The 27642-nt window shown below is 58.1% G+C and overlaps 2 protein-coding genes across 2 annotated transcripts in view; both read right to left on the reverse strand.

Moving 5' to 3' along the window:
* Positions 1–4585, reverse strand: part of LOC120241785 (transcription factor Spi-B-like) — a 6025-nt gene extending 1440 nt beyond the window's left edge. Inside the window, exons 1-5 of the mRNA XM_039247131.1 lie at positions 4558–4585; positions 3638–3665; positions 2239–2311; positions 1742–1959; positions 1198–1348 (exon numbers count right to left, since the gene is read on the reverse strand). Coding sequence (XP_039103062.1) covers positions 1198–1348; positions 1742–1959; positions 2239–2311; positions 3638–3665; positions 4558–4580 — 493 coding nt within the window. The 5' untranslated portion in view covers positions 4581–4585. The remainder of the gene's footprint in view (positions 1–1197; positions 1349–1741; positions 1960–2238; positions 2312–3637; positions 3666–4557) is intronic.
* An 868-nt stretch (positions 4586–5453) lies between these two features.
* Positions 5454–27642, reverse strand: part of POLD1 (DNA polymerase delta 1, catalytic subunit) — a 29017-nt gene continuing 6828 nt past the window's right edge. Inside the window, exons 2-28 of the mRNA XM_039246802.1 lie at positions 22011–22130; positions 21436–21645; positions 20974–21080; positions 18750–18896; positions 18544–18669; positions 18305–18473; positions 18139–18220; positions 17939–18068; positions 17290–17456; positions 16856–16960; positions 14715–14855; positions 14518–14628; positions 13925–14116; positions 13673–13761; positions 13487–13603; positions 13188–13301; positions 12732–12879; positions 10188–10283; positions 9938–10075; positions 8655–8830; positions 8242–8394; positions 8001–8103; positions 7147–7279; positions 6951–7064; positions 6572–6624; positions 6398–6495; positions 5454–5658 (exon numbers count right to left, since the gene is read on the reverse strand). Of these exons, the coding sequence (XP_039102733.1) occupies positions 5553–5658; positions 6398–6495; positions 6572–6624; positions 6951–7064; positions 7147–7279; positions 8001–8103; positions 8242–8394; positions 8655–8830; positions 9938–10075; positions 10188–10283; positions 12732–12879; positions 13188–13301; positions 13487–13603; positions 13673–13761; positions 13925–14116; positions 14518–14628; positions 14715–14855; positions 16856–16960; positions 17290–17456; positions 17939–18068; positions 18139–18220; positions 18305–18473; positions 18544–18669; positions 18750–18896; positions 20974–21080; positions 21436–21644 (3324 nt within the window). The 5' untranslated portion in view covers position 21645; positions 22011–22130 and the 3' untranslated portion in view covers positions 5454–5552. The remainder of the gene's footprint in view (positions 5659–6397; positions 6496–6571; positions 6625–6950; positions 7065–7146; positions 7280–8000; positions 8104–8241; positions 8395–8654; positions 8831–9937; positions 10076–10187; positions 10284–12731; positions 12880–13187; positions 13302–13486; positions 13604–13672; positions 13762–13924; positions 14117–14517; positions 14629–14714; positions 14856–16855; positions 16961–17289; positions 17457–17938; positions 18069–18138; positions 18221–18304; positions 18474–18543; positions 18670–18749; positions 18897–20973; positions 21081–21435; positions 21646–22010; positions 22131–27642) is intronic.

A 27642-nucleotide genomic window follows, 5' to 3' on the forward strand; every position in this document is an offset into this window, starting at 1 on the left:
GCGGGCCCCTGCGGGGGTGGGGGGCGGGGGGCGTTAGGGGAGCGATCCTTTGGGCCCCGCCCCCACACCCACCCAGGGCCCCAGCAAGCCTGTCTCCAGGCCAAGACAATTGGAGCGAGGGAGGTGTCCCCAGTGTCGCGTCCCCGCCCACCACAGGCAAGCTGCTCTCCTCCCTGAAGCTGTTACCCCGGAACCCCCATCCCCCCCTCCTTGCTTTATCTTTCAAGATATCCGGCTACCCTCTGCTTTGCTGGTGGCCAGCACATAGGAATACGTATGTGTCCCGCGTATGGATGAGAGAATCTGTGAAATGGGCCGACAGCGTCCCTCAAAGACTTATATAAACCGGGTGCTGACTAGTGGCGAAGCGATCTGGAGTAGGTTTGAATTCACCTAGCCGTTTCTCAGCCCCTGGGGGACTGGGATCCTGGAAGAGACCAGGGGGTCTGACTCGTGGGCGCCTACCAGCAGCAAGGGCTCCCCAAAAGCTAGAGAGGGGGGTGGTTCAGAGCAGGGCACTGGGTACAGGAACCCCAGGTTTGGCCTCCTGCCACTTTCCAGAAGTAACCTTGAGGTGGTGACTTAACCTCTCTCTGAGCTGGAGCCTCCTCAGCTATAAATGAGCTGTGTGTGTGTGTCTGTGTGTGTGTGTGTGTGTGTGTGTGTGTGTGTGTTACTTTTACAAAACTTTGTGAAGCACTTAGTGCTGTGAGCTCATTTAATCATTATAACACCGGGAAATGGGGCCGCTGCTGCTGCCCATTTTACAGATAGGAAACTGAGACCCAGATAGGGAAAGTAGCTAATGATCCTAACTTCCCAGGAGTTGAGCATAATACAGGCGCCTGCACAGAAGCAGGGGTTGAATAGCCGGGTGTTGATGTGGTTATTTCTGTTGCTATTGTGTCGATAATAAGCGTGAAGACTTAACTGAGCCAAATGCTGCTCTCAGTCACCTGCATTGTCCCACTTAATCTCTCGACCACCAGCAAGAAACACTGCCATCCCCATTGTAGATAGGAAGCTGAGGCAGAGAGAGCTAGAGTCATCTGCCCAGGGCCACACAGCAGCCAAGGGTGGACCCGGGAAGTGCCCTCAGCGCGTAGGATGCAGTAAGTGCTTGGGAAGCCATGATTCCTTCGGCCCCCTCCCCATCTTTGTTTGGGGCCCCCCCTAACCCCACTTACTCCTACATACCTGCCTCAGATCCCCTCCCCTCGGGGCCAGCCATGAGGGCCTCGTCGGACTCGCTGTCTGAAACCTCCAGGGTGGGACTGTCCAGCAGGAGACCCTCTTCCTCCGACAGTACAGGGCTGGGGTATGGGGCGTACGCCGGGGGGGCCACGGTCTGCAAAAGGTCAGGATCACCTGCAGGCCAGGGACCTCCCCCTTCCCTCCCTCCCTCTGCTCTCTTCCCTCACCTTCCTCCTCCTGGGTTTCCACTGTGCCCCTCACCCCCCACTCTCTTGACAGCCTGCACTTTGGCCTCGGTTCAGATCTCCAAGGCATGGCCAAGGATGCCCAGGGCCACCTCCGTGGAAGCGTGCCCATCACCGCTAATGGCATTCTGCACTGCCCCTGGGTCAAAGTCCGTGCCTCTGTTGGCTGGTTTGTGCAATGGAGTAATAAGGGCGAGTAATGACTTCACCTCAGAGGTTTGTCAGAGGGCTTCACACACCGCCTGGCACCTCCTGGACCTCAGTCAAATCATGGGGATGCTAAGTGTGTCCCAGCTCCTCACCTGGCTGGTGAATTCCTCTGTGGGGTACGCTGGGAAGCTGGGCCCGGGGGCCTCTAGGCTGGGGGCCGCTGGGTCGAGGCTCCCCACGGGGCTGTAGGTCGAGGGTCCATAACAGAGCTGGACACCCTGGGGGTGGCTGAAGTTGGCCACAGCTGGGTTGAAGGCTTCGTAGGAGGCGGCTGGGACAGCGGGACTCAGGTCCCAGCCCCACAGGGAGTCTGGGGGAGGGTGTGGAGTCAGAAGCCAAGTCTGGCCTCAGCCCCTCCCACTTGAAGCCCCCTGCACAGAGGAGCCATTGTGGGCCATGCAAATCTCAGCCCCCAGAATTTGCATGAGCAAGAGGCTGGGTGAGAGAGGGAAGGGGAGGAGGCCTGGAGACCCGGGGCTAACCTTATCCTGCCGAACTAGGTGACATCCTCCCCCGGGACTCAGCTCCCCCATCTGTGAAATGGGCCCAAGGTTCAGGTCAGGAGGTTGGCTAGGGCAGGGCCACTCACCAGAAGCCCCCTCTGAGTCAGGGTAGCTGGGGTGCTTGCAGCTGTCCAGGTCATAGAAGACGCCATCTGGGTACTGATGGGGTCGAGGGGTGGGGAAGAAGAGGGGTCATCCCAGCCTTTGGGGAGCCCCCAACCCCCATTCTGGGCCAGCAGGAAGATTCTGACAGGGACAGGAGAGAAGAAGGAAGAGGCTGGGAGAAAGAGAAAGAAACACACAAGAGACACAGAGACCAGGCCCCAGAGACAGGGGCAGAGAGAGACACGCAGGGATGCAGGAAGAGGGAACAGACGCAGCGCAGCAGAAACACCCAGAATGATACAAACACAACACACAGAACGAAAGATACAGGCGGAGACGCACAGAAACACAGAGACGCAGGGTCTCGGAGAGGCACACAATAGCCAACACCCTCCAAAGACTGTGGGCTCCCAGGAACCCCAACACCTGGGGCAAGTGTGGAAGAATTCCCCCAGGCTTGCCTGTCCCAGTGCCGGAAGTGTTTGTACAGAGGCAAAGAAAGCCTCGATGCTTCTTTTATTCCGCCTCCATATCACTTTGATCCCTCCCAAGAATCACATGTTGCTTTAGCAATGACAGTGAAGACCAAAGCTGGACACGTGCCATCCCAATGTAGCAGCAGTGTTGAGCCTAGGTAGTCCCCCAGGGGACTGACAGTGTTATGTCCACAAAATAGCCTTGATGAGGAACATTCAGAGCAGCTTTTCAAATAGCTCCCAGCAAGAACCAGCCCACTGCCACGGACAGAATGGATGAACAGGTGTGTGTGTGGTGGGGGGGGTGTCCTCCAGCAGAGTACTATGCAGCAAGGAAGAAGAGCCAGTGCTGGGGCACCCGGCTGACTCAGTCGCTAGAGCCTTAGAGCATGCGACACTTGCTCTAGGGTCGTGAGTTCAAGCCCCGTGTTGGGGGTAGAGCTTACTTAAAACGCAACAAAAAACAATGCCTGACATGACATTTATTTTCAAGCCCATGAGTGAGGTTTTCCTTTTTGGACTGGGCTGTGGGTGACGGGGTGGGGAGTATAGTCTTCTGTGTGTCGGAAATATTACAGAACACATTTTCGGAAATACAATTTAGCAAAGCCAAGAAGGAGAGAAGGCGTAAATAGGTTTGCTGAATGTGGGACGCCCCCCCCATCCGTCCTCGCGCCAGGAAGTGGCCCAAGAAACTGAGAGCTGGAAAGAGACTTCAGGAAAACTTCCGTGGAACAGATGGGGCAGGGAGGGGCCAGGTGAGGTGGAGGTGCTGGTGGAGATATGGAGGGAGAGTCAGAAAGACAGAGTGACAGGAAGGAGTGGAAGGGGAAACTGAGGCAGGGAGGTCAAGGTGGGCCGCTTGGGTCCCCCACCCTCCCTGGCCCCCAGGGCCCCAACTCACCAGACAGCTGAAGTGTGGCCCGTCGTGCCTGGAGGAGGAGACACACAGGGGCATGTCAGGGGCGCCTTCAGCCACCTGAATCTCCCGAGTGGTTGGGAGCCGATGGGGGGTGGGGGGGAGGGTGCTGCAGCTGTGACCACCACAGCTCTTCTGCTGTGTGTCCTTGTGTGAGACCAGCCCCACCACACTCAAGCGGGGCAGGAAGTGGGGGGTGGGGGGGCAGGCAAATGTCCCCCCTCCCCTGGAATTTGCATAGACAGAGGTTGGTTGGGGGCAGGGAAAGTGAGGGAGAGAAAGTCCCTGGAGAGGCTCTGTGGGTGTCAGTGCCCAGGTGGGGGTGGGGAGGGGGCCTCCGTCAGCGAGTCAGTTAAATGGGTCCATCTTGGACCAGAGGAGAAGCGGAGAGCGGCTGGGCAGAGAAGGGAAGGAGATGAGAGGTGGGAAGGGAGGAAGGTGTGGAGAGAAACATTCATGGATGCAGGAAGTGGTTATGAGCCCTGGAGAGAGAGAGATGGGGCTGGGGGACAGACAGTGAGACAGTAGGAGAGAAGACAGACAGAAGAAGACAAAGACACAGAGACAGAGACAGAGAGGGAGCAAGAGGCAGAGAATAGAGTCCCAGGAACAAAAATGATGCGGCAACGGGCAGTGAGGCCCGTTGGGGACCGGACAGACCTGGGGAGACCCCCCGGTAGAGGCTGTCGGTGGGAGGGGAGACCAGCAAGTGTCCCAAGGAGATTTTCGAGGTCCCAGAGAGGCAGGGATAGATAGGATGGAGGAAGGAAGTGGAGACGGGAAAGGAAAACAAATCTAGAAGGGGCAAGAGGCAGGTTGCAGCCCCTCCCTCCCACCCACTTGCCCCCTGGAAGGCAGTGCCGGGCAGGGGTCCCAAGTGCAGGGGTCCTCCTCCCCCCACTTACTGTGCAGCCTCCAGGGCAAGCATGCTGGAGCCGGGCTGGTTTGCTGCCTGCTGCAGCCGCCACCCCTATTTATACCTTGGCCCGGCCCCTTGGGGGGGGCAGGGGTGCCGGCCAGGCCCGCACAGAGCACAGCCCTCCTCGAAAATCCCCTTGGGGAGGGTCAGGGGAGGGGGCTGGATTGCACAACCCCTCGGTCACGTGGTACAGAGGGCAGGCCCAGGGGCCATCTGGATTTGGGGATCCCCACAGTTGGGGTGGGAATGGGGGGCCGACCCCTCTGGGGGAGATGGGAGAGGAGCTGGATTTGGGGGGATCCGAAGAAAGTAGAGAAGCCAAGGGTTCCTGAGGTCAGTAAAAGGTGGGGGGGGCGGTGGTGGCTTTGGACCCAGGAACCAGGGGGGTGTGGGGGGCACACGACCCTGAGTGACAGGCTCAGGCACTGATGGGGTCTGAAGGCGTGGCGGGGCTGCCGGGACTCTCAGGAGTGGATGTGAACTGCGGGGAGAGGAAAATCCAGGCCCAGAGCCTGCGAGGACCCTGAGGTGGAAACACTGTGGGTGTGCGACACGGGAGGGGGCTCCCCTGGGTTGTGCTGGGCAGTGGGAGCTTCCGGGCCGGGGGCTGCCCCAGGCCTGGAGGGAACAGGTCGGCACCTGGAGGGCGGGCGGTCCAGGCAGAGGATGTGTGGTTAGATGTTCACTCAGGCCCGTGAGGGAGGGTCCCAGGGGGAGACTGAGGCAGGCCTGCCTCTTGTGGGGCTGGCAGCCCAGGGGTTCTGGGAGGGAAGGGGAGGAGTCAGCGGGGGCTTCCTGGGGGTCAGGGGATCCGGCTGAGTGGAAGTGACCTACTGGGGCCGGGGTTCATGACAGGAGACCTTGTGCACACAGACCACAAGACACCAGGGAACAAAAAGCCCCAACTTTATTATTTCTCCACCAATCCGCCCCCCCCACCCCCCGCCAAGGCCCTCGGAGGAAGCCTGCCGAGGTCGGAGGTCACCAGGCCTCAGGGCCAGGAGGGCCAAAGCGTCTCAGAAGCTGCTCCTGGTCCTCCAGGTCCTTGCGCACCTTCTTGCGCATGTAGAAGATGGGGCAGTCCCGGCTGTGGGCGGGGTCAGGGTCACGGTCAGGCTCAGGGCGGCTGCCCGGCCCTGCGATGGGGTGGGGGCCGTTCCCAGGACTTTGACCCCCACCACCCGCTGCCCACCCAACCCTCCCTCCGGTGGCAGGCTGTTTGCTCAGCGGGCATGGGGGGAGCCCTAACAGCGGGAGCCCGCGGGGGCGCTGGGCCACCAGCCGTATATCACCTGTCACCTGGCGTGGGAACCCGCCCCGCCCGCCCGTTCCCTGGGGAAAGCTTGGCCCGCCCTGGGGGAGGGGGCCAGGGCTGTGGGGTGTGTGTGTATGTGTATGTGCCCGCCCTGGGGGAGGGGGCCAGGGCTGTGGGGTGTGTGTGTGTGTGTGTGTGTGTGTGTGTGTGCCCGCCCGCCCTGGGGGAGGGGCCAGGGCTGTGGTGTGTGTGTGTGTGTGTGTGTGTGTGTGTGTGCCCGCCTGCCCTGGGGGATGGGGGCCAGAGCTGTGTTGTGTGTGTGTGTGTGTGTGTGTGTGTGTGTGTGTGTGTGCCCGCCCTGGGGGAGGGGGCTAGGGCTGTGGTGTGTGTGCATGTGAGTGAGTGAAGGAGAGCAGGAGAGAGAGCCATGGCCGGTTCCCGGGCAGCTAGTGGGTGCCCAGCCCTGCCTCCCCGCCCAGCAGCACCCTCCCCCAACCAAGGCCGGGACACCGAGGGTCAGCAAAGGTGGTGCTGGTGGAGGGGGTGAAGGGTGCCGCCGGGGACCCTGTACCTGGTGCAGATGACGTCCTCATGCAGGCTGCCCTGACAGCGCTGGCACTGCGTCCACAGGCGCGAGAAGCGCTCCTCCAGGGCGTTGAGGTGCGACACCTGGGGACGAGAGCGCTGCAGGGCGCCCGACCCGCCGCCCCGTCCTCCCTCCCCCCTCTCCCAGCAGCCCCCTCACCTCCTTCTGATACAGCTCCGACTCCCGAGGCTGGCAGAACTTGCACACGGCCCCTGGGGGAGGGGGCGGGTCAGCACAGGAGAGCTGGGGCAGAGCCAGGGCCCGGCTGCCCTATCCCTGCCCCTTCCCCACCCGCTGCCCATCCCGGCTTCTGAAAGTCCCCGGAGACAAGAGAACAAGGGAGCGAGTGTGCGGGAGGGGGAAAACTCCCCGGGGAACTCCCGGGGCGGGGGGCCCAGGACCCTCGAGGGGGTGCCTGTCAACAGGAGCCCCCACCCAGGGGCCCGGGCCGGCCCGGAGGGCACCTGCAGGGACCTGGGCCAGGGTGGAGCTGGATGGCGCGTAGGGGCCTGGGGCTGGGCTGGGGTCCGGCGCTCACCCTGGTGGCTGAGGACAGTGCGGCAGCCGATGCAGCAGCTGTGGCGTTTGGCAAAGGCCAGAAGGCCGCCCACCTTGCCCGTGAGCACCGTCTTGCAGCGTGTGTGGTCACCCCCTGCGGGTGAGAGCAGGCAGTGGGCCAGGTGCCCTCCGTGACCCTCAGCGCCCACCCCTCCCCGGGCATGCCCCCTCAGTACTTAGCAGCACAGCCTCGGCGCGGCCCTCGCCCAGGATGGGCTCGAAGATGCGCAGGAGCGGCTTGGCGAGCTGCTGCTCCAGGTAGTACTGCGTGTCGATGGGCAGGCTGTGCTCCAGCACGAACAGGGGGTCCTGCGTGCAGAGCGGCCCGGGGGTGGGGGGGTCACAGCCGGGGCCAGGGCTGTGCTCACCAGAGGCGCCGGCAGCCTCTGGGCTGGTGGGTCCCCCCGTTGTGAGCATGGGCAGTGGTGTCGGCACCCTGGGGTGGGGCATGGGTCTGGAATGGCACCAGAGGTCACGAGGGGTCCCTTGGCCATGAGCTGTGGTGCAGGCTAGGGTCCACGGGTGGGGGTTCGCAGGACCCCAAGCAAGGGTCAGAGTTCACAGCTTGGGCATGTGCAAAGGTGGACAGCAGCTGGAGGGAAAAGCCAGACGCCGAGACATGAGGAGGCAGGACAGGAAGTGGGGACTGAGGAAGGGGTCGTGGGGGCCAGAGGTCACTGGACATTGGGGTAGTGCGGAAGGACATGAATCCCAGAGGATTCTGGGTTGGAGAGCAAGGAGCAAGGAGCCAGTCCCGCAAGAAGAGAGATGGAGAGATGCGGTATGCACGGTGAAGCTGGGTCTTCTTCTGCAGGGGGAGCGAGGGAGGGATCAGAATGTCGGGGGGCCCCTCCAGAGGGCACGGGAGGCCTGGGAGAAAGGCATCGGGGAGCCAACTCCCAGGGGTGTGTCGGGGGCGGTTCTCAGGGCCCTGTGGGGCCACAGAGGGAAACACCCTCCCCGCAGGGCTTGGAAAGCAGAAGTGAGAGGAGGGGAGCAGGGCGGAGCGGGCAGCCCAGGTGGGCCTGACCTCCGACTTCATGTAGGCAGCCACGCCCTTGGCAGCGCCGATGATCACGTAGGGGACACGATCGCCCAAGCTGGGCGCACTCCCGGGGTCCCGCTTCCTCATCCTGCGGGGGAGACAGGGGCGGCGGGGGCGGGTGAGGGCAGGTGGGCTGGCGGGGGCGGGCAGGGCAGCAGGAAGTGGCGCCCAGCTGGCAGGAGGGGGCTATTTCCGGACAGCCCCGCGGCCCTCCCGCCGGGCGGACCTCTCTGCCAGCTCCACGTGGGCCTGCTTGCCGGCGTAGTCCGAGGCGGCGCGAGTCAGCTCCTTGGTGATGACGAGCTGGGAGATGTCAATGCGGTTGCACAGCAGGTCCGAGATGACGTCCTGTGCGTGGGCCACGGCCCCCATGGGGTCTCTGCAGGGCCAGGATGGGGATGTCACCAGCAGCTGCTGCCTGAGGCCTGAGGGCCAGGGTGTGCGGGCCGGGAGGGACCTGGCCAGGCCATGGGGTGCAAAGTAGCAGGGGCGGGGCCTCGACCGGCAGCTGTCCAACCCCACATTCTTTCCACTGTTCCACCACGGAGGACAGGCTGGGCCTGACACCTGTGTCGGGGGGGTGGGGGGCGGGTGGCTGGGGACTGGGACGCCTGGGGCTGAGGGGGGTACCCCACCCACCGGTCGATGAGCAGGCGGCGCAGGGAGGCGGTGACGAGGTTGGCCACGAGGGGGCAGTTGTCCCTGCGCACAGCCTCCAGGCCCTTGCAGTCCATGCGGTCGTGAGCGTCGGGCCGGGAGGAGAACAGTAGGCCCGCGTACCGCTTCTTGCTGATGAGCAGGTAGGGAAAGTAGACCTGGGGGGGGGGACCCATGGCTGAGACCCTCAAGACCTCCTGAGCCCTGAGACTTCCCTCAGACACTGAGCACACACAGGGCCGGACCCTGTGATGCAGGACTGGGGTGCTGGGAGACGGACGCCCTTGGGCCTGAGCTTGGCCACACCCTCAAATTCCAGGGACCTCGAATCTGAAAACCTTGAGTAAGGCCCTAAAACAAGATACACACACGACGATGGAGCCTGGAGAGTACCAAATCTGGGTCTGGGGCAGGCCTGAGGCGGACAGGGGTACAGGCAGCAACCCCCGCCCCCCACCAAGGAGCTGAGACTAAGGCCCAGGAGTGAGCCCTGAGGCAGGGAGGCTCACCTTTGGAAGGCTCTAAATTTGGGGTGTACCTAAGACCTGACCCCAAGTTTGAACCTTGGGAATAAAATGCAGCGTGAGTCCCCAGCCCCCAGCCTGATTCCTGCTGGGAGCCAAGGAGCATTGGCCAACGGTGCCCTGATGCAGGATGCAGGGTCCCCACTGCCTGACGCAGCCCCCACACCCACAGCAGAGATGCTCCAAGACTGACAAAAGTTCCTAAAAAAACTGCATTCTGGGGCGCCTGGGTGGCTTAGTCGGTTAAGCGTCCGACTTTCGCTTAGGTCATGATCTCACGGTTCGTGGGTTCGAGCCCCGCGTCGGGCTCTGTGCTGACTGCCAGCTCAGAGTCTGGAGCCTATTTCAGAATCTGTATCTCCTTCTCTCTCTGACCCTCCCCTGCTCACACTGTCTCTCTCGCTCTCCTAGAAATAAATAAAAATATTAAAAAAAAAAAAAAAAAAACACATTCTGCATCGCAAAGCCCAAGGCTTTAGGTTTCCAAACTCAGGAGAGTCCAAGCAGCGAAACACCCCAAAACTGAGACCTACAGAATGTGAAGCATGGGAGTCACAGTACCCAGATCAGGGCACCCCCAATATGGAGAGACCCTGAGTAAGCCTGGGGTGCTCCGGACGCCGACGCCTCCAGATGTGAGCGGAGCCTCATGGGGACGCAGGCGCCGAGAATCAGAGACCCTGTGAAACTTGCGGGACCCACATGTGCCCACTCTGAGCCCCGAGGCAGGCTCCCCCTTACCTTTTCAAACTCGAGCCGGATAGGTGGGGGGAAGTGGCCCGACACCCAATCCGCAGCCTCCCGCCCCAGGGCCATTGCCTCAGCCACAGAAGAGACACCAAATCGGCACATGACCGAGTCGGTGTCACCATACACCACCTGGGAAGCAAGGGGTGTGTATGACTGAGGGGCGGGGGGAGATGGGGGCCAGGCCCCTGCAATTCCCCTTACCCAGCCCCACATCTGGGCAGTGGGAGGGGAGGCCTCTGACCTTGGCATTGGTGACATAGCCATTCTCCACTGTGTACTTGGACTCCACCAGTTGCTTTGTTTTCTCAATCATCTGGCGCCCGAACCCAGTGACGCTCTGTCAGGGAGAGAACCATGAAGTGACGACCCAGGAGTCCTGGGCTCGGGGTGCCATTCCGCTACTTCCTGGGGGCATGTGCTTGGGTGAGTTACTCTGCCCCTCTGGGCCTTGATGTCCAAATCTACAAAATGGGGTTACTAAGCTGCTTCTTAACCATCTGTTGGAAAGAACTGGGTCGCTGGCCCAGAGCTCTGGGCACAAAGGAGGAAGGTCTGCAAAAACTGAGTGTTAGGAAAGGCTAAGGCCAGAAGAGGCCATCAGCATGCTGTTTCCTTCCATGGAGGTGCCGCGACACGTGGTGACACTGCAGGCAGTTCTCTATGGGGCAGGATCACCGATGTTCCTGGCTCCCTCCTCAAAAGCCAGCAGGGCCACCCCCAAATCCTTGGGTAACCAGAAATGCCCCCCCACCCCCAGAGCAGGAGGATATGCCAACCTCATGGAGAAACTTCCCAACGATCTTACTTTGCAAATAACAGAGCTGAAGAGGAACCTGGGTGGCTCAGTCACCAGAGCACAGACCATGATCTCACAGTTCATGAGCCCCGTGTCAAGCTCTGTGCTGACAGCTCAGAGCCTGGAGCCTGCTTCAGATTCTGTGTCTCCCTCTCTCTCTGTCCCTCCCTCACTCGTGCTGTCTCTCTCTCAAAAATAAAAAAACATTTAAAAAAAAAAAAAAAGAGAACTGAAGCTGGAGCACTGGGGGACCCAGGGGCACACATGAAGGAGAGATGAGTATCACTCTTCTGCTTTTGTTTGGATCCAGTCAAAAGATCTCTGTCTTTTAACTAGAGCACTTAGGTGACTTATGTTTAGTATAATTACTGAACACATCTGGGCCTAAATCTACCACTTTCCTAAGTGTTTTCTGCTTGTTTCACCTGTTCTATGTTCCTTTCTCTTTTTTATATCCTTTTCTGGAATGGTTCAGTACTTATTTTTGTTTGTTTGTTTGATCTCCCTGCCCCTATAAACCTAAGAGACAGCAATAAGGAAAAAAAACCCAAAGAAACAAAGACATGACAGAGAAACAGAGAGAAGGATGAAGAAGGAAAAGACAGAGGGACATGACCAGGAAGCGGTGGCCCTGATGAGGAAGCCCCAAGGGAAACAAAGCCAAGTCCTCCTGGCCCGGCCTCTGCTTAGGGCCTGGATCGGACAGCCAAACACCCACTTCTCTCTGCCAGGGAGGCGGGGGAGGCCCACTGGGACTTGTGAAAGGCCAATGAGAGCAATAAGGGTGGGGTGCACTATAGGAGGAACCCTGCCCAGAAAGAGGCCTGGCTCCTGGCTGGCTCCTGGGAGGGAACCTCGAAGCCCTTGGAACATCCTGCAGAAAAGAGTGTCATTGTTCACCCAGGACCTTGGACTGCGCTGACAGTGTGACTCATAGTGAGGCCTGGGGTCACACGCTATCAGCCTGACCTCTCTGCAGGGGCCGGAGCCTGAGTAATGAAGGTCAGTCACACACAGATGCTCCACACCTGTGTGACCAGCCCCAATAAACATCCAGGACACGGAGGCTCGGTGAGCATCCCTGGTTGGCAACCAGCGCCATGGGAGACGCTCCACTCACACGCGCTGTCGCGCACCGGTGCCAGGAGACACTGCACATGCGCTGTCGCGCGCCGGGAGAAAAAACACTGCCCACTAACTCCACTGGCGGAGCCAAGTTGGGAGCTCCGTGCCTTTTCCCTTCACTGACTTTAATCGCTATCCCTTCATTGTATTACATCATAATCCTGAGAAGGACGGCTTTTCTGAGTTCCTGGAGCCCTTCTAGCACATCACTTGATGTGAGGAGGGTCTTGGGGGCCCCGAGGGCTCTGCCCTCTCAGAGCAGAGCACTGACCAAGCACCGTCACCCCTGGGGCAGGAAGAGGCACCCTCGCACCTGCACCTGCTCCTTCCCAGACAGAGCACACACGGCCCGTCCAGCGTCAGGGGCTGGCTGGCTGTGCTCCTGGGCACCGCCCCTGCCCCCATGAGCAGACACACGGCCTGGCCTCCCCTCCCTCACCCTCACGGAGACCAGGGGAGGAGGGGGTGGGGTCTGTCAGGTGAATTAGGAGAGATGGAATGAATGAGTGAGCAATGAACAAAGCCTCTGCTCCCCCCATGCCACCCCCCCGCCCCCACCACTCCATCTGTCTGCAGAGCCCTTGGCACCAACTGTCATCCCACACATGTGCTGCTGTGGCCACCTGTGTGACCACGAGGCTGCGCACTGCACGAGGGCAGGGACTCTTGTCCACTTTGCCACCTGCTGGACCCACACAGGATGTTCAGCGAACATGTGTTCAACCAACGAATGAACCACTCATGCATCCCCCTCTCCCAACAGCCAGCAAGTTGGGGCAGCCTGGGCTCTACCACACGGAGCCCTGGTTCTCCCAGAGAGGGGCTAGTGCCCCCCACCTTCTACAGTGGGAACTGGGCACTCACCTGTGAGATCTCCAGGCACGGAAGCTTGCCCACCTGGGCACCAGTGAAGCCATATACAGAGTTGGCGCTCACTTTGAGTGCCAGCTGCCGCCCATCCAACACCTGCCGACGCAGGGGGTCTGTCTCTTTGGCCAGCTCAGCCTTGGCCCTGGAAGGAGAGGAAGCACAGGCCACTGTGGCGGCGCCACAGATCTCCGAGAAAGATGAGAGGCCTGGGCCTAGGCACTGGTCAGGGTGCCTTTCTAGAAATGGATGCCGTGTACAGTCGTGCAGGCTGTGTACTGCATAGAGGCACCCAGCAGAGGGGGCAAAGAGGAGCTGTTTGTTCTAATTTACACCCACAGCAGTTAACGTGTGGCGTGGCAACCCTGGGGTGACCCACAAGAGACGGACTGCTGAGGAGCCCCAGCAAGTCTGAGCTCTGAGCAGGGGTGGGTGGAGCGCTCAAGAACCCACCTCTTCCGAGCGCTGAGCAGGTTCTCCAGGATCTGGGGCAGCAGCCCCTTCCGCACTGACGTCTTCACAAACTCGTCCCCTGTGGGCGTCTTGATGAACTGATCCTCGGTCAGGCTGGGTCAGAGGATGCGGGGGTGATGCTTGGCCTCCCCATCTCCTTCCCCCCAGGCCCCCTCAGGCACTCCCCACCTCTCAAGTCTCTCCTCTACCCTCCTCCTCATCTGGGTCCTGGGCCCTGCCCCCACTGAAGCCAGCCCCTGGGCAGTCCCGGGGCCCCCGGGAAGGAGAGGGTGCCATACCCCAGTTTCTGGGCAGCCCCGGGTCGCAGGAGTGTCGTGTAGCACAGGTTGTGGGCCATCATGATGGACGGATACAGGGAGGAGAAGTCCAGTGTGGCGATGGGGACATCGTAGTACCTGGGGGGGGGAGGGGAGGAGTCAGGGCTGGAAGCCCTGAGCCACCCCCACCCAGACACGGGATCATACCCTTTGAGGGGCTCAATGACCGTGGCTCCCGTGTAGTCCTCGACACCCTCTGTCTTTACCACAGGCATCAGCAGTCCCTCACGCATGGCCTGAGAGGGAAGAAGGCGGGAAATGGAGGGAGGTCGGGGGGGGGGACAGAGTGTCGGGTGTCACTGCCCAGAAGCCACAGGGAGTGACCCAGTGACCGGAGGCTGGGAGCTGGGACTTGCTAAAAGCATTGGGACCGGCCCACCATCCGCTCCGCCCACTGACCTGCCGCAGCAGCTGGGATACGACCTTGACCTGCTGGCCACGGGTGAGCAAGTAGCCAAGGGGCACGCCGGTGACACGTGCCATCTCCATGGCGTTCACCAGCACCATGAGCCGCTCCAGTAGCCGCAGGGGCAGGAAGGCATCCTTGAGGCAGTAAACGGCCAGGCGGCGGCGTGTCTGGTCATTCCCGTTCTGGGGACAGGCACAGAGGGCATCAGGGGGTCGGGGGGCAGCCGCGGGGGCTCAGGAGTCAGGGAGAGGGCGAGGGTCTGGGTGCGGAGTGGGCAGAGCTGGGGGTCGGGGACTTGACGGGGTCAGAGGAAAAGGGGGCGGCCTGGCGGGCGAACGTGGACTAGAGGTGGCGGCAGGAGAAGGGGATGGGGACACAGGGCCCGAGGCGGTGGGACGCACGTCTGCAGGGTGAGATCACAGACTGGAGGGAAGAGAATACAGCTGCGAGACTGCGGCCCAAGGTCAGGGAGGTGGGACGCTGGGCCAGAGGAGTAGCCAGAAGAGTAAGATCAGAGGAGGGGGCAGGGGACGGAGGAGTGAGGCCGGGCGGGGTCAGAGGTCACAGGCCCGCAGCCAGGCACCTGCAGGTCAGTGATGATGCTGTGCTGGACGTCCTCCTTCTGCTCGCCCAGGAAGTGGAAGCTCACGGCGTTGAGCGTGTAGGAGCGGAGCTTATACTCCCGCAGCAGCACCTGCAGTGGGGAGGGGAGGTGGGGGGCACAGGGTGGGCCCGGGCAGCCGCCCCAGGAGGGCGGCCCCCGCCCGGCCCCGCGCGTACCTGCAGCATGTCCATCTGCACGCGGCCCACCATGCTGACCACCTTGCTGTCCCGCCGGCCCGTCTGCTTGGACTGGAAGGACGAGTCCCGGATGGTGGAGCGGAGGCCAGACACGCGGCCCAGGAAGGGGAACGACTCCACCTGGGGACACAGCACCAGGGAGGGGTGGAGGCCGCAGCCGCCCTGATGTGGGACCCCGGGGCCGCGCCAGAAAAATGCAGACGTCACCCCGGATGCCGCCCTCTTCCTGCTGGGAGCCCCGGGCTGGGCGGCTGGAGGCCAGGGGTGGGGTGGGTGGGGAGCTCTGATGCAGAAGACCCTCTGGGGCTGGGTAGGCATGGACGGGAGGGGAGACGGGAGGCCGGGACGGGGAAAGGCAGAGGACGCCAGGCTGCGGGGGGGGCAGGCACGGTGCCCGGTGGCTGGAGAGCTGCACCCAGACGGGCAGTGGAGGAGGGGCAGATATGGGGATGGGGATGACGCTGAGCTGAGTGGGGCGAGGGGCCTGGGGGACAGCAAGGTGGGCGCACAGCAGAGGGAAGGACAGAGAGCTGGGTCTGAGGTCAGGACAGGCAGTGGCTTGGGAGGGGCAAGGCGAGAGGGACAGGGTAGAGAGGGGAGGCCTGAGCTGGAGGAGAAGCAGGGCAGGGGTGCAGCGGGCAGGGAGCAGTGCCCTGCGTACAGATGCCAGGCTGACAGGGGTGGACCCCTTCCCGGAGCTGTTCAGGCCATAAACACAATTAAAAAAAATTTTTTTTTAATGTGCATTTATTTTTGAGAAAGAGAGAGAAACAGAGCACGAGCAGGGGAGGGGCAGAGAGAGAGAGGGAGACACATAATCTGAAACAGGCTCCAGAATCCCAGCTGTCAGCACAGGGCCTGACGTAGAGCTCGAACCCATGAACCGTGAGATCATGATCCGAGCTGAAGTTGGAAGCTTGACTGAGCCACCCGCACACCCCACAAAAAAATATATTTAAGTTTATTTAATTATTTTGAGAGAGAGAGCAAGCACAGTGGGGGAAGAGCAGAGAGAGAGGGAGAGAGAAAATCTCAAGCAGGCTCTGCACTGTCAGCACAGAGCCCGACGCGGTGCTCAGACTCACAAACTGAGATCATGACCTGAGCCGAAATCGAGAGTTGAATGCTTAACTGACTGAGCCATCCAGGCCCCCCAACGTGATTTTTAAAGATACCACTTTACTGTATTTTCTAAGTAGGTTCCCTGCATAACGTGGGGCTTGAACTCACAACCCTGAGTTCCAAGTCCCACGCTCACCTGACAGAGCTAGCCAGGCGCCCCAAATATGACTTATCTTCCATCGTGAAACTGGCCAAACATAAGGAAAAAGAAGAAATAATACAACATGACCTCCACTGCGAGCTGAACTGTGTCCCCCTCAAAGATGTTGAAGTCCTAACCTCCACACCTCAGAACGTAACCGCTTTGGGAATAGGGTCTTTGCAGGTGAACACGTGGAGGCCATCAGGGCCCTGATAAAAGCCCACGGTGTCCTTAGAAAAAGAGGAAACGTGGGCAGCGATATGTCCGAATTAGAGAGAAGTCAAGCTGAGGAATCAGGGAGACCGCCGTCAACACCCCTACGTCTGAGACCACCAGCCGCTAGAAAAGGCCTCTAAGGAACGAGCCTGTGAGGCCTTGGTCTTGGCCCTCTGACCCGGCCTGTGACACGACACAGGCCTGGGGAACTCTGTCCCAGCAGCCCGAGCGAACCAGCGCGCCACATACGGCCACTCCCACATTCGACAAACATCCAGTTTTGCCACATGTTTCACGGACTCCCCCTTTCCCGTATTTTTGGCTGATGTGTTTTAAAGTCTAGAAGGAAAGACACTACCCCCCTGCACGCTTCCGTCTGCTCTTCGAACACACAGGCCTTTCCTTATTTGATCAGAAACGCTCACCCTGCCTCTGCAAAAGCCAGGTAACCTTCTGGACTTCGAGCAGGGCAGGGACGGGGACAGAGCTGGCTTTTCGGTGATGTCCCTGGAGCCACTGGGCCGCCCAAGGGGGACAGAGTCACAAGGGAGAGAGCGGCGAGGGGGAGCAGGGCGGCGCCCACCCCTTGAGCCCTCAGTGGGGCATCTGAAGGCAGGCCTCCGGCACCTGCCTGCCCTACCTTGAGGGTCTGGGCCCGGGAGATGAGGTACGGAAGGTCAAAGTTCTGGATGTTGTAGCCGGTGATCACATCGGGGTCCATGATGCGAATGAAGGTTGACCACGCCTGGGGGGGAGGTGGGAGCACACCCAGGGTCACCCTGATCGTCCCCTTGGCATGGATCCTCCCCACTCCTGGAACATCCCGGAAGCCCCCAAGAGCAAGCCTGGAGCCCTCCTGCCTGATGCAGAAAGACTGGGCAGGTGCTTCTGAAAATAACACAGAACCCAGGCAGGAAATGGTCACCCTCCTCCAAAGCAAAGGGATCTGAACCCGTGGACTTGGCGTCTCAGCATCCAGAGGACATGGCCTCGCACCTGGGATGGCGGGGAAGGGGGGGGGGGAGGAGGGCAGGCGGGTTCTGAGAACAAAAGGGGACAAGGAACGAGAGCCACCTGCAGCAGCTCCTCCTCCCGCTCGTAGCTCTGCACTTTGGCGCCCAGGATAGGGGCGCAGGGCCGCAAGGTGAGCGCCAGGCGCAGGAAGGGCTCCGGCTCACCCCAGCGCAGGCCCAGTGAGCAGATCTGGATCACGGGGTCCCGCTCGGGCTCCGGGAAGATGCCTGCGCAGGGAGCAAGGAGGGGGATGCAGGGGACCGAACTTCCCCTTTTCCTTTGTGACACATCGGGGGGGGGGGCGTACATCCCATCTCCCCAGACTGTCTGCTCCTCTCTCCTCTGCCTGCAGACCCCGCATGACCCATGCTCTTCCGCCCTGCCTTCATCTTGTGGCCCTCTCCCTGCCTCTCACAGGCTGGGTCCTGCCCCAGGGCCTTTGCACTTCCTAGTCTCCGCGGGGGGGGGGAGGTTCTCCCCCCCCCATACCCCTGCTCATCCCTCCTCACAGGCCTGCCCCACGTCCCCTGCCCACCTGTCTGAGCTGCCTGTCACTCTCCACCACCATCCTCCTACGATTTCATGTTCACTCCCTCCTTCCCGAGAGAGCTCAGCAAGGATGGGGACTCTTGGGGCGAGGCTCGCACGTAACTGACGTAACTGACGTCTAAAGGGAGAGGGGGAGGAGCCCTGGGCCCTGGAGACAGACCTTTGCGGCCAGCACACTCGATGTCAAAGCTCAGCACGCGCAGGGGCGCGATTCGCTGCCACTCCCCTTCCGGCGGGTGACTGATCACGTCAGACCACTGCACGTCCACCTCCAGCTGACAATGCGTGGCCTGCAGGGAGGGGGCGTGTCAGTGGCTGCAGGGTCCCGGCTCTGTGCCCCTGTCCCCGGCAAGCCCGCACCTTTCCCTCCAGCCTCAGGTGGTATTTCCCTGCCGGGAGCTCCAGCCAGTTGCAGCCCACGATATCTGTGTCCACCATGAACCTGGATGGGGGGTGAGGATCAGTAGGCGGAAGCTGACTGCGGGGGCGGGGCACAGAGGCTGGAGAAGCGAGGCAGGGGCTGTACCGGATCTCGAAGTCCACGTTGGTCTCGTAAGGCGCGAAGCTGGGAGTGCCCAGGCCTGGCACGCGGATGCCCTGCTCCAGGAGGCGGCGGGCAGGGGCCATGAGGCGCGGCAGTGCCAGGGTGATGCGCAGGAACGGGGAGGGGCCGTGCCCACGGAACCCGAACATGCCTGCGGACAGACGAGGCTGGCACCGGCGCAGAGGGAGCCCTGCCCGCCGGAGCCCCGGGGCGGCACTCACTCTCCCGGGAGCACAGCTCCACGGACCGCACAGCCGGCCCCGCCAGCTCCTTCCCTCCGCGCTGGTCCCTGCTGATGGCGGCATTCAGCTCCCGCTGCAGGTCGCCCAGGTGTTCCGACCCAAAACCTGGGGGTGGGAGAGCTACTCAGAAGCGCAGGGGCCTCCAGGGGGCCTCCAGGGGGCTGGGGGTGGGTGGGGCCACTCACCAGGGGGCGCCGGGGTGTAGAAGTAGGGCGCAAAGCCGTGGATGTGGGAGCAGACGGACACGCCCTCATCAGTGACTCCGAAGGCACGGAGCACTGGCGCGGAGCCTGGGGGTGGCGGGGCTGCTCCAGGCAGGTGCTGCGCCGGGGCTGGGGGGAGTGTGAAACACAGGATGAGGCAGGGGCTACCCCCTCGGATTCCTCAAAGGTCTGCCTCTCCAGGCTCCTCCTTTGCTGGGAGCACAGCCCCTGGTTCCCGCAGCGCGGGTGCTTCTGCCTGCACGGGCCCTGCACGGGCCTTCCACGCTCTTTCCACGCCAGTCACTGAGCTTTGAGCGCCTCCCTGCTGGTCTCCACTTCCGGCTTTGTCTCCCCACTCTAGCCAGAGGGAGCCCCCTGGCCATTTTGCAGAAAATACTTTCTTTTGAAAAGCAAAACAGGGGTGCCTGGCTGGCTCAGTCATTTGAGTGCTCAGGTCACAATCGCATGGTTGGTGAGTTTGAGCCCTGTGTTGGGCTCTGCACTTCTTGTGATTCTCTTCTCTGCCTCTCTCCCACTCACCCGCGCACCCGCTCTCAAAAATAAATATTAAAAAGTAAAATCGAGTGTGTGCAGTGGCAGGAGCTTTAACACATACGCAGATTCCTGTAACCACCAACAAAACCGCGGTACAAAACACTTCCATCACTCCAAACCGCTCCTGCACGATGCACTTTTGTAACCACAGCCCCTGGCACTGATGGGCCACTCTCCTTCGTTCTAATTTTGTCTTTGTTTTAACTTTAAAAAAAATATTTATTTTGAGACAGAGAGCACTTGCGAGCGTGAGCAGGGGAGGGAGAGAGAAAATGCCACATGGGCTCTGCACCATCAGCGTAGACGTGCGGCTTGGTCCCGCAAACTGTGGGGCCCTGACCTTGGCCAAAATCAAGAGTCAGAGGCTTAACCAACTGAGCCACCCAGGTGCCCTTTTTTTTGAGTCTAACCGTATAAATGGAATCACACAGTCTGCTGGCTCTCGTTCCTGCAGGGGAAATATCTAGGGGTGGAACTGCCTGGTCCTAGGAAGAAAGTGGATTTGACTCTTGTATCTCAACAAAGCTGGGGGGGAAAGGGTAGGCTGAACTCTAGGAAGCTTCCAGACTGTTTCCCAGAGGGGCAGCAACACACAGCGTTCCCACAGCGGGGCGTGAGCGAACTTTACAATTGCTCTGCGTCCTTAGCAATGACTGGTGGCAGCGGTGCTGTTTTCTTTAGTTCTCCTGGTAGGTGTGCTGTCTCACCGCAGCTGTCATGTACAGTTCCCTGACAGCCAGTGACACTGAGCGGCAGCCTGAGCATCCTCCGGGAACTGTCGGCCCGAGTGTTTTGTCCACTTTCGGACTGGACTGTCTTCTCACTGTTGAGATCTGAACACTCCTCACAGACTCACAGCATGAGCCCCTGCTCAGATCCGGGGGCTGCAAACGTTTCCTCCCTGCCTGTGACTCGTCTCTTCACCCTCTTGCAGGGGAGCCTTCTCACCTGCGAGCCGGGGTTGGGCCTCTCCATGGCCAAAGACTCCCAGCCCGCTCAGAATGGAGCCCCAGAGTCCTCGCCTTGGCGGAGAGGATCTCCCGTGCCACCCTGCCCCCCCCCCCCCCCACTGATCTTGCTGTTCCTCAATGGTCCCAGACCTGCTGCCCCCTCAGGACCCTCTGCCTGGAACCCCCTTTCCCAGACTGCCCTGCAGCTCCCTGCCGCCTCCTCGGAGAGGCTTTCCCACACCTCCAGGATGCACGGTCCAGTACCCCCACCCTGCTTTACGTTTGCCTTAAATCATGGCCACCTGAGGTTCCACTTCCTTTTTCATTCCGCCTATCCTTCTAGAAGTTGAGCCTCGGAGAGCAGGGACCTGGCCTGACAGGAACAGGGCCTGGTTCAGTGCAGATGCCTGGTCATTCCTGACAGACACTGGATGGACGCATGGATGTGGAACCACACGCCTCCCCCCTCGGCAAGGAGCCAGCTCTTACCTTCACGCCTCGGCTGGAAGACAGTCCCCACCTCCAGGAAGCCCACTGGACACCTGCAACCCCCCTTCCCCTCTTGCTGCCCCTTTGGGCACCCACAACCCTGTCCCTGCCTCTCCCAGCCCTGGCCATGTGGACGGGGACTGGGAGTGTCCATCTTGTTCCCAAAGCCCTGGGCCCTCCTCCTACCCACCAGGCCTCACCACCAAGCTCACCCACGTAATGGTCGATCTCCAACTGCTGGAAGATGAGGGGCTCCGTCTGGGGATCCAGGGAGGGCGGGGAGGGGCGAAGCCAGCGGGCATCTATGGTCATTGGGGAGGGGGGGGGGGGGAGGCAAGCTACATGGAGGGGTGGTCCTGCCCCCGAAATAAGTAACGGCCCACCCAGCCCAGCCCATGGTCTCTCAGGTGGCCCCTGATGTGCAAAAGCAAAGTCAGGTGGAGGCGGGGCTCTGGATCAGGCAGGAAACCGGGGAGAGGTCATGGGCTCAAAGGTCAAGGTCAGAATTGGAACCACAGACAACTAAGGTGGCAGGCATACTGGTGTGAGGTTAGAGGCCAGCACTTCGTGGAGCTCAAAGTGGGCCACAAGTCAGAAGTTACAGGTGAGCTCTGTGGCCGACGTGGTTCCCAGGCACGACGGGGGGACGGGGGGTGCAGGGGGTCCCCCCACAGGTCTCACCGTCCACAGCTCCCTCCAGGGCCGGCTGCAGCAACTCCTCCTCCTGTTCCTGCAGCCTGTGCTCCGCCTCCATCTCCTCCATCAGCGCCAGCTCCTCCTCGAACTGCGATGGCTGAGACGGCTCCTCCTCATCCCAGAGGCCCCCACGGGCCCGCTTCGGGGGCACCCCGGGGCCCGGGCCCGGCCGCCGCTTGCCATCCATCCTGCGGGGTGAGTCAAGGCTCGAAGAAGGTTCATGTCTTCCTTCCTCCTGAACCCCCCGTGCACCAACCGTGACCATGAGCCTTTTCTCATTCTCCGGAATGCCTCAAGCGTACCACGACCCTCTACCCCAGGCTCACGGGGCGGTGGTTCCACGTGTCAAATACCATCAGTTAATATGATCACAGCCCACTCCCCAGCTCGGTGCCACCCTCTCCTCACGTGCTCAAACCCTCTACATCCTTTGCGCTATCTGCTCTCCCCGGCTAACCCCCCGTCACAGGCATGGCCTCCACCCACTCACAGACCCAGTCTGCAGCATGCCCCTCTCTCTCCATAAACCTCTGTCCCTGATGCCCGCGCCTACCCGCCACCCCGCCTGCCTGGGCCTTCCTCCAATAAGCAGCTGGGAAGCACCTCTTCAGGCCAGTCACAAATGTGATCCAGTCCCTTCCCGGCTCAAATCACTTCACAAGCTTCCCTTGCCCTTAAAAACAAAACAGAAGGGCGCCTGGGTGCCTCAGTCGGTTAAGCGTCTGGCTTTGGTTCAGGTCATGATCTCACGGTTCAGGGGTTTGAACCCCACATCGGGCTCTGTGCTGACAGCCAGCTCAGAGCCTAGAGCCTGCTTTGGATTCTGTGTCTCCCTTGCTCTCTGACCCTACCCTGCTCATGCTACCTCTCTCTGTCTCTCAAAAATAAAAACATTTAAAAAAAAAACAAACAGAAATCGAAGTCCTTTTAATTCTGAAGTAAGTTCGAATTTGCACACTGCACACCCTTCACCCAGATCCCCCACGTTATCAACCTGATGCCACACTTGCTTCATCGCTGCCTCCATACAGAATATGGTAATACGTGCACATCGTGCAACTGAGTTTCCCGAGTCATCTGAGGTAGGTGTGCATCAGTCAGATATGTCAGTTGGATATTATGCCCCGACCCTGTGCTTTAGCATGCGTTGCTGAAGGACAAGGACAGGCTCTCTTTTTCTCTTTTCTTTCTCCATGCCCAATGCGGGGCTTGGACTCACAGCCCTGGAATCAAAAGTCGCATACTGTACTGACTGAACCAGCCAGGCGTCCCGAAGACATTCTTTACAAGCAGCAAGGTGTGGTGATCAAATCCAGGACATTTAACAACAACTCAACCACAGCATAACAAAGAGTCCATTTTCCAGTTTCTCTAACTATCCCCCCAAATGCCCTCTCTATAGGGGTGCCTGGGTGGCTCAGTCGGTTAAGCGTCTGACTTCAGTTCAGGTCATGACCTCGCGGTTCGTGGGTTCGAGCCCTGTGTTGGGCTCTGTGCTGACAGCTCAGAGCCTGGAGCCTGGTTCAGATTCTGTGTCTCCCTCTCTCTCTGACCCTCCCCTGCTCATGCTCTCTCTCTCTCTCTCTCAGAGAAATAAATAAAACATTAAAAAAATTTTTTTAATCATTAAAAAAAATGCCCTCTATAGCAACCCCCTGTAATCTAGGATCTAATGTAGGAAACACAAACAAAAAACCATACAGAGGCTGCAATTTACATGTTTATAGTGTTTTTTTTAATAAACTTAATTAAAAAAAATTTTTAATATTTATTTTTGAGAGAGAGAGAGAGAGAGAGAGCAGGGGAGGGGCAAGAGAGGGAGACAAAGAATTGAAGCAGGCTCCAGGCTCCGAGATGTCAGCACAGAGCCTGATGTGGGGCTCGAACTCAAGGACCGTGAGATCATGATCTGAGCCAAAGTCAAGTGCTTAACCAACTGAGCCACCCAGGAGCCCCATTTATGTTTTCTTTTTTTTTTTTTTTTAATTTTTTTTAATGTTTTATTTCTAAGACAGAGAGACAGCGTGAGCAGGGGAGGGTCAGAGAGAGAGGGAGTCACAGACTGAAACAGGCTCCAGGCTCCGAGCTGGCAGTCAGCACAGAGCCCGACGCGGGGCTCGAACCCACGAACCGCGAGATCATGACCTGAGCGAAAGTCGGACGCTCAACCAACTAAGCCACCCGGGCGCCCCTCATTTATGTTTTCTTAATTGCAACATTTGAAAAATTATTTTGGATCATATTTTGATAAGATATATTGATATGAAGGTACAAATCCTCTGGTAGGTTCGACCAAAGACTGTATTCAAGTTAAGCCTATTCAGGCTGGTAACTTCACTATGGTTCAGTAAGAGAATATTTTTTTTTTTTTAATTTTAATGTTTTATTTACTTCTGAGAGAGACAGTGTGAGCAGGGGAGGGTCAGAGAGAGAGGGAGACGCAGAATCCAAAGCAGGCTCCAGGCTCTGAGCTAGCTGTCAGCACATAGCCTGATGCGGGGCTCGAACCCATGAACCGTGAGATTATGACCTGAGCAGAAGTCAGACGCTTAACTGAGCCCCCCAGGCGCCCCCAGTAAGAGAATATTCTAAGAAAATATACACTCGGGGTGATTGGGTGGGTCAGTCAGTTAAGCATCTGACTCTTGGTTTCAGCTCAGGTCACAATCTTAAGTTTTCATGAGTTCGAGCCCCACATCAGGCATCATGGAGTCTACTTAGGATTCTCTCTCTTTCTCTCTCTCTCTGCCCCTCTCCCACTTGCACAGTCTATCTCTCTCAAGATAAATAAATAAAAACTTAAAGTACACACTCAACTGGGGCACCTGGGTGGCTCAGTCAGTTAAGTGTCCGACTTCGGCTCAGGTCGTGATCTCGCGGTTCGTGGGTTTGAGTCCCGGGTCGGGTTCTGTGCTGACATCTCAGAGCCTGAAGCCTGTATCAGATTCTGTATCTCCCTCTCTCTCTGACCATCCCCTGCTCACGCTGTCTCTCTCTCTCTCTGAAATAAGTAACATTAAAAAAATTTTTTTGTTTAATACACACTCAACTATTTAACGGTAAATAGCTATGATGTATTCAAGCTACTGAAAAAAATTTTTAGGTGGCATATGTGTATACAGAAAGGAGAAAAAGAAAGCTTGTGTACATGCAAATCATAAAACAAATCAGGGAAAATGTTAAAACATGTGAATCTGGGTAAAGAGTATATAGTCCTCTTTGTATTATTCTTTGCATCTTCCCATCAGTTTAAGATTATTAAAAAAGAGAAAGAAAGTTTTTTTTTTAAATGTTTTATTTATTTCTAGGAGAGAGAGAGAGAGACAGCGTGAGCAGGGGAGGGTCAGAGAGAGAGGGAGACACAGACTCTGAAACAGGCTCCAGGCTCTGAGCTGGCAGTCAGCACAGAGCCCGACGCGGGGCTCGAACCCACGAACCGGGAGATCATGACCNTTCCTTCTCCACAAGTGACACCTGAAGCCCAGCTCAGTAAGAGAAATTGACACAACCCAACATATGTATGTCCTGAGAAAATGAGGAATCTTTTTTTTAATGTTTTTTTTTAATTTATTTATTTCTAGGAGAGAGCGAGAGAGACAGCGTGAGCAGGGGAGGGGCAGAGAGAGAGGGAGTCACAGACTGAAACAGGCTCCAGGCTCTGAGCTGGCAGTCAGCACAGAGCCCGACGCGGGGCTCGAACCCACGAACCGGGAGATCATGACCTAAGCGAAAGTCGGACGCTTAACCGACTAAGCCACCCAGGCGCCCCGAGAAAGAAAGTTTTTAAAAGTACATGCCTCCCCGCGTCCAGGCCTGGACAGAGTACAGGAGCCCAAGCCAGACCCCGGACCTAGCTGGGAGGGAGGGCGGGTAGGGAACAGGTCAGCTGCCGTAAGTTCAAATGAACACCTCCAGGTCCCCTAACCCCACCGAGTCCCACATCCAGTCTCCCCTTCGTCCTTTTGCAACTGACCCCTTACCTCTGAGCTGCCACAGGCGACCCCACCTAAGACTACATTTCCCAGCATGCATTGCCAGGGACGCTCCTGTTACTGAGTTATTTCATGGAAGGAATGACTGGGACAGCCTTAAAAGAAGTTTGCCTCTTGCCTCCTCCCTCTTCTCTGTGGCTGGAGCATGGATATAGTGGAGGTGAACCAAGGGGTCAAGGTCAACATTTCAGGGAACGCGGAGCTACAAGATGGAAGGAACCCAGGCCCCCTGACAAGCTTCTGGGGAAGAACTGCCTACTTGAAGGCAGTTATGTGGAGAAATACCCTTGTATCTTTCCGGGACCACTGTGCCATGGAGTCTCTGTTCCAGCTTAGCCCAGACCTTAACAAATAGAAAAATCCGAACTCATTGTAGATGTGTTGTTGGCAAATGTTCGGGTTGGTATATGATGGAATACATCTCAGCATTAGACAGGAGGCAGCCACGGAGAGATACACTGGATGGACGGATCTCAAACACATGCCACGCGGAAAAAGCCAGACACATGGGGGCGCCTGGGCGGCTCAGGCGGTCAAGCATCAGACATCCGCTCAGGTCTGCATCGGGTTCTGTGCTGACAGCTCAGAGCCTGGAGCCTGCTTCAGATTCTGTGTCTCCCTCTCTCTCTGCCCCTCCTCCACTCACGCTCTCTCTCTCTCTCTCTCTCTCTCTCCTAGAAATAAATAAAACATTAAAAATTAAAAAAAATACATAAAAATTAAAAAAAAAAAAAAAGCCAGATACACAAGTATGCCTTGCAGAAATGTGGAGTGATTGCTAATGGATGTGGGGTTTTCCTTCTGAGGGTGATGAAAATGTTCTGGAAGTAGACAGAGGTAGTAGATGTGCAACATCGTGAACGTACTAAATGCCACTGAACTCTACAGTTTAAAATGGTTAATTTCACCTCAATTGAGAATGAGAGAGTATATATGCTGTGCTGCCACTTACACAAAGTTTTCTTTTCCTTTTTTTTTAACCTATTTTTAAAAATGTTTATTTTTGAGAGAGAGAGAGAGAGAGAGAGAGAGAGCGCGCACGCAGGTGCACGTGGGGGAGGGCCAGAAAGAGAGGGAGAGAGAATCCCAAACAGCCTCCGCACTGTCAGTGCAGAGCCCAAAGCGGTACTTGAACCCACGAACTGTGAGGTCACGACCAGAGCCGAAATCAAGTGGGATGCTTAACTGACTGAGCCCCCCAGGCACCCCTACACAGTTCCAGAATAGACTAATCTACAGTGCTACAAACCCGGCTAGGGCCTGCTTACGAGGGAGAGGCTGACTGGGAAGGGGAATGAGGGAATTTTCTGGGCTGACGAAAATGTACCTTACCCACAACTGTCCCCTTGAGAACCTGTGCATTTCACTATATGTAAATTCCACCTCCATTAAAACATAAAAGTTGGAAGGCCCCATCTCCCCACCTAGGGGGTTTGTGCTAGAGATATACTATCACATAGGAGAAACTGCATTTATGAGGTTATTTCCGGCAGCATTGTTTGAAGTGGCAAAAGCCTGGAAACCACCTAAATGTCCTCCCCTGGGGGATTGTTTAAATAAACTGCACGAAATCTGTTCCGTGGAATATTATGCAGCTGTATAAAGGAATGAGGAAGCTCTCTATGTACTGATGTGGAGGGCTCTCAAAGACCTATTGTTAGAGAAGCCAACGTTGCAGAAAGGTGTACTTAGATTGCTATCTTTTTATATTAGAAAAAATAATGTCTAAAAAAAGTTTGCCCTGAGTCTTTGCATTAGGAAACAATCATATCAAAGTAAGGACTGGGCTGCAAAAACTACCAGTTTGGAAACTTCAAAAATGTCAATATCATGAAAGGGTTGGGGTGGGGGAGGTGGGTAGGAAAGCCAGGAAACCTCTAAATTGAAGGAGAGACTACACAGTCCTGACAGCTAAATGTAGCGTGTGACCACAGATCAGATCTTGGATTAAAAAATCAAAAATAGCTGGGGCACCTGGGTGGCTTGGTCGGTTGAGTGTCCAACTTGGGTTTAGGTCATGATCTCACAATTAGTGGGTTTGAGCCTCACGTCAGGCTTTGTGCTCACAGCACGGAGCCTGCTTCAGACCCTCTGTCTCCCTCTCTCTCTCTGTCCTCCCCTACTCGTGCTCACTCTCTCTCAACAATAAACATTAAAAAAAAATTTTTTTTAATCAAAAATAAAAAAACAGCT

This window comes from Hyaena hyaena, unplaced genomic scaffold, assembly GCF_003009895.1.
Source record: "Hyaena hyaena isolate Hyena2069 unplaced genomic scaffold, ASM300989v1 scaffold_9, whole genome shotgun sequence".
Lineage (NCBI taxonomy): Eukaryota > Metazoa > Chordata > Mammalia > Carnivora > Hyaenidae > Hyaena > Hyaena hyaena.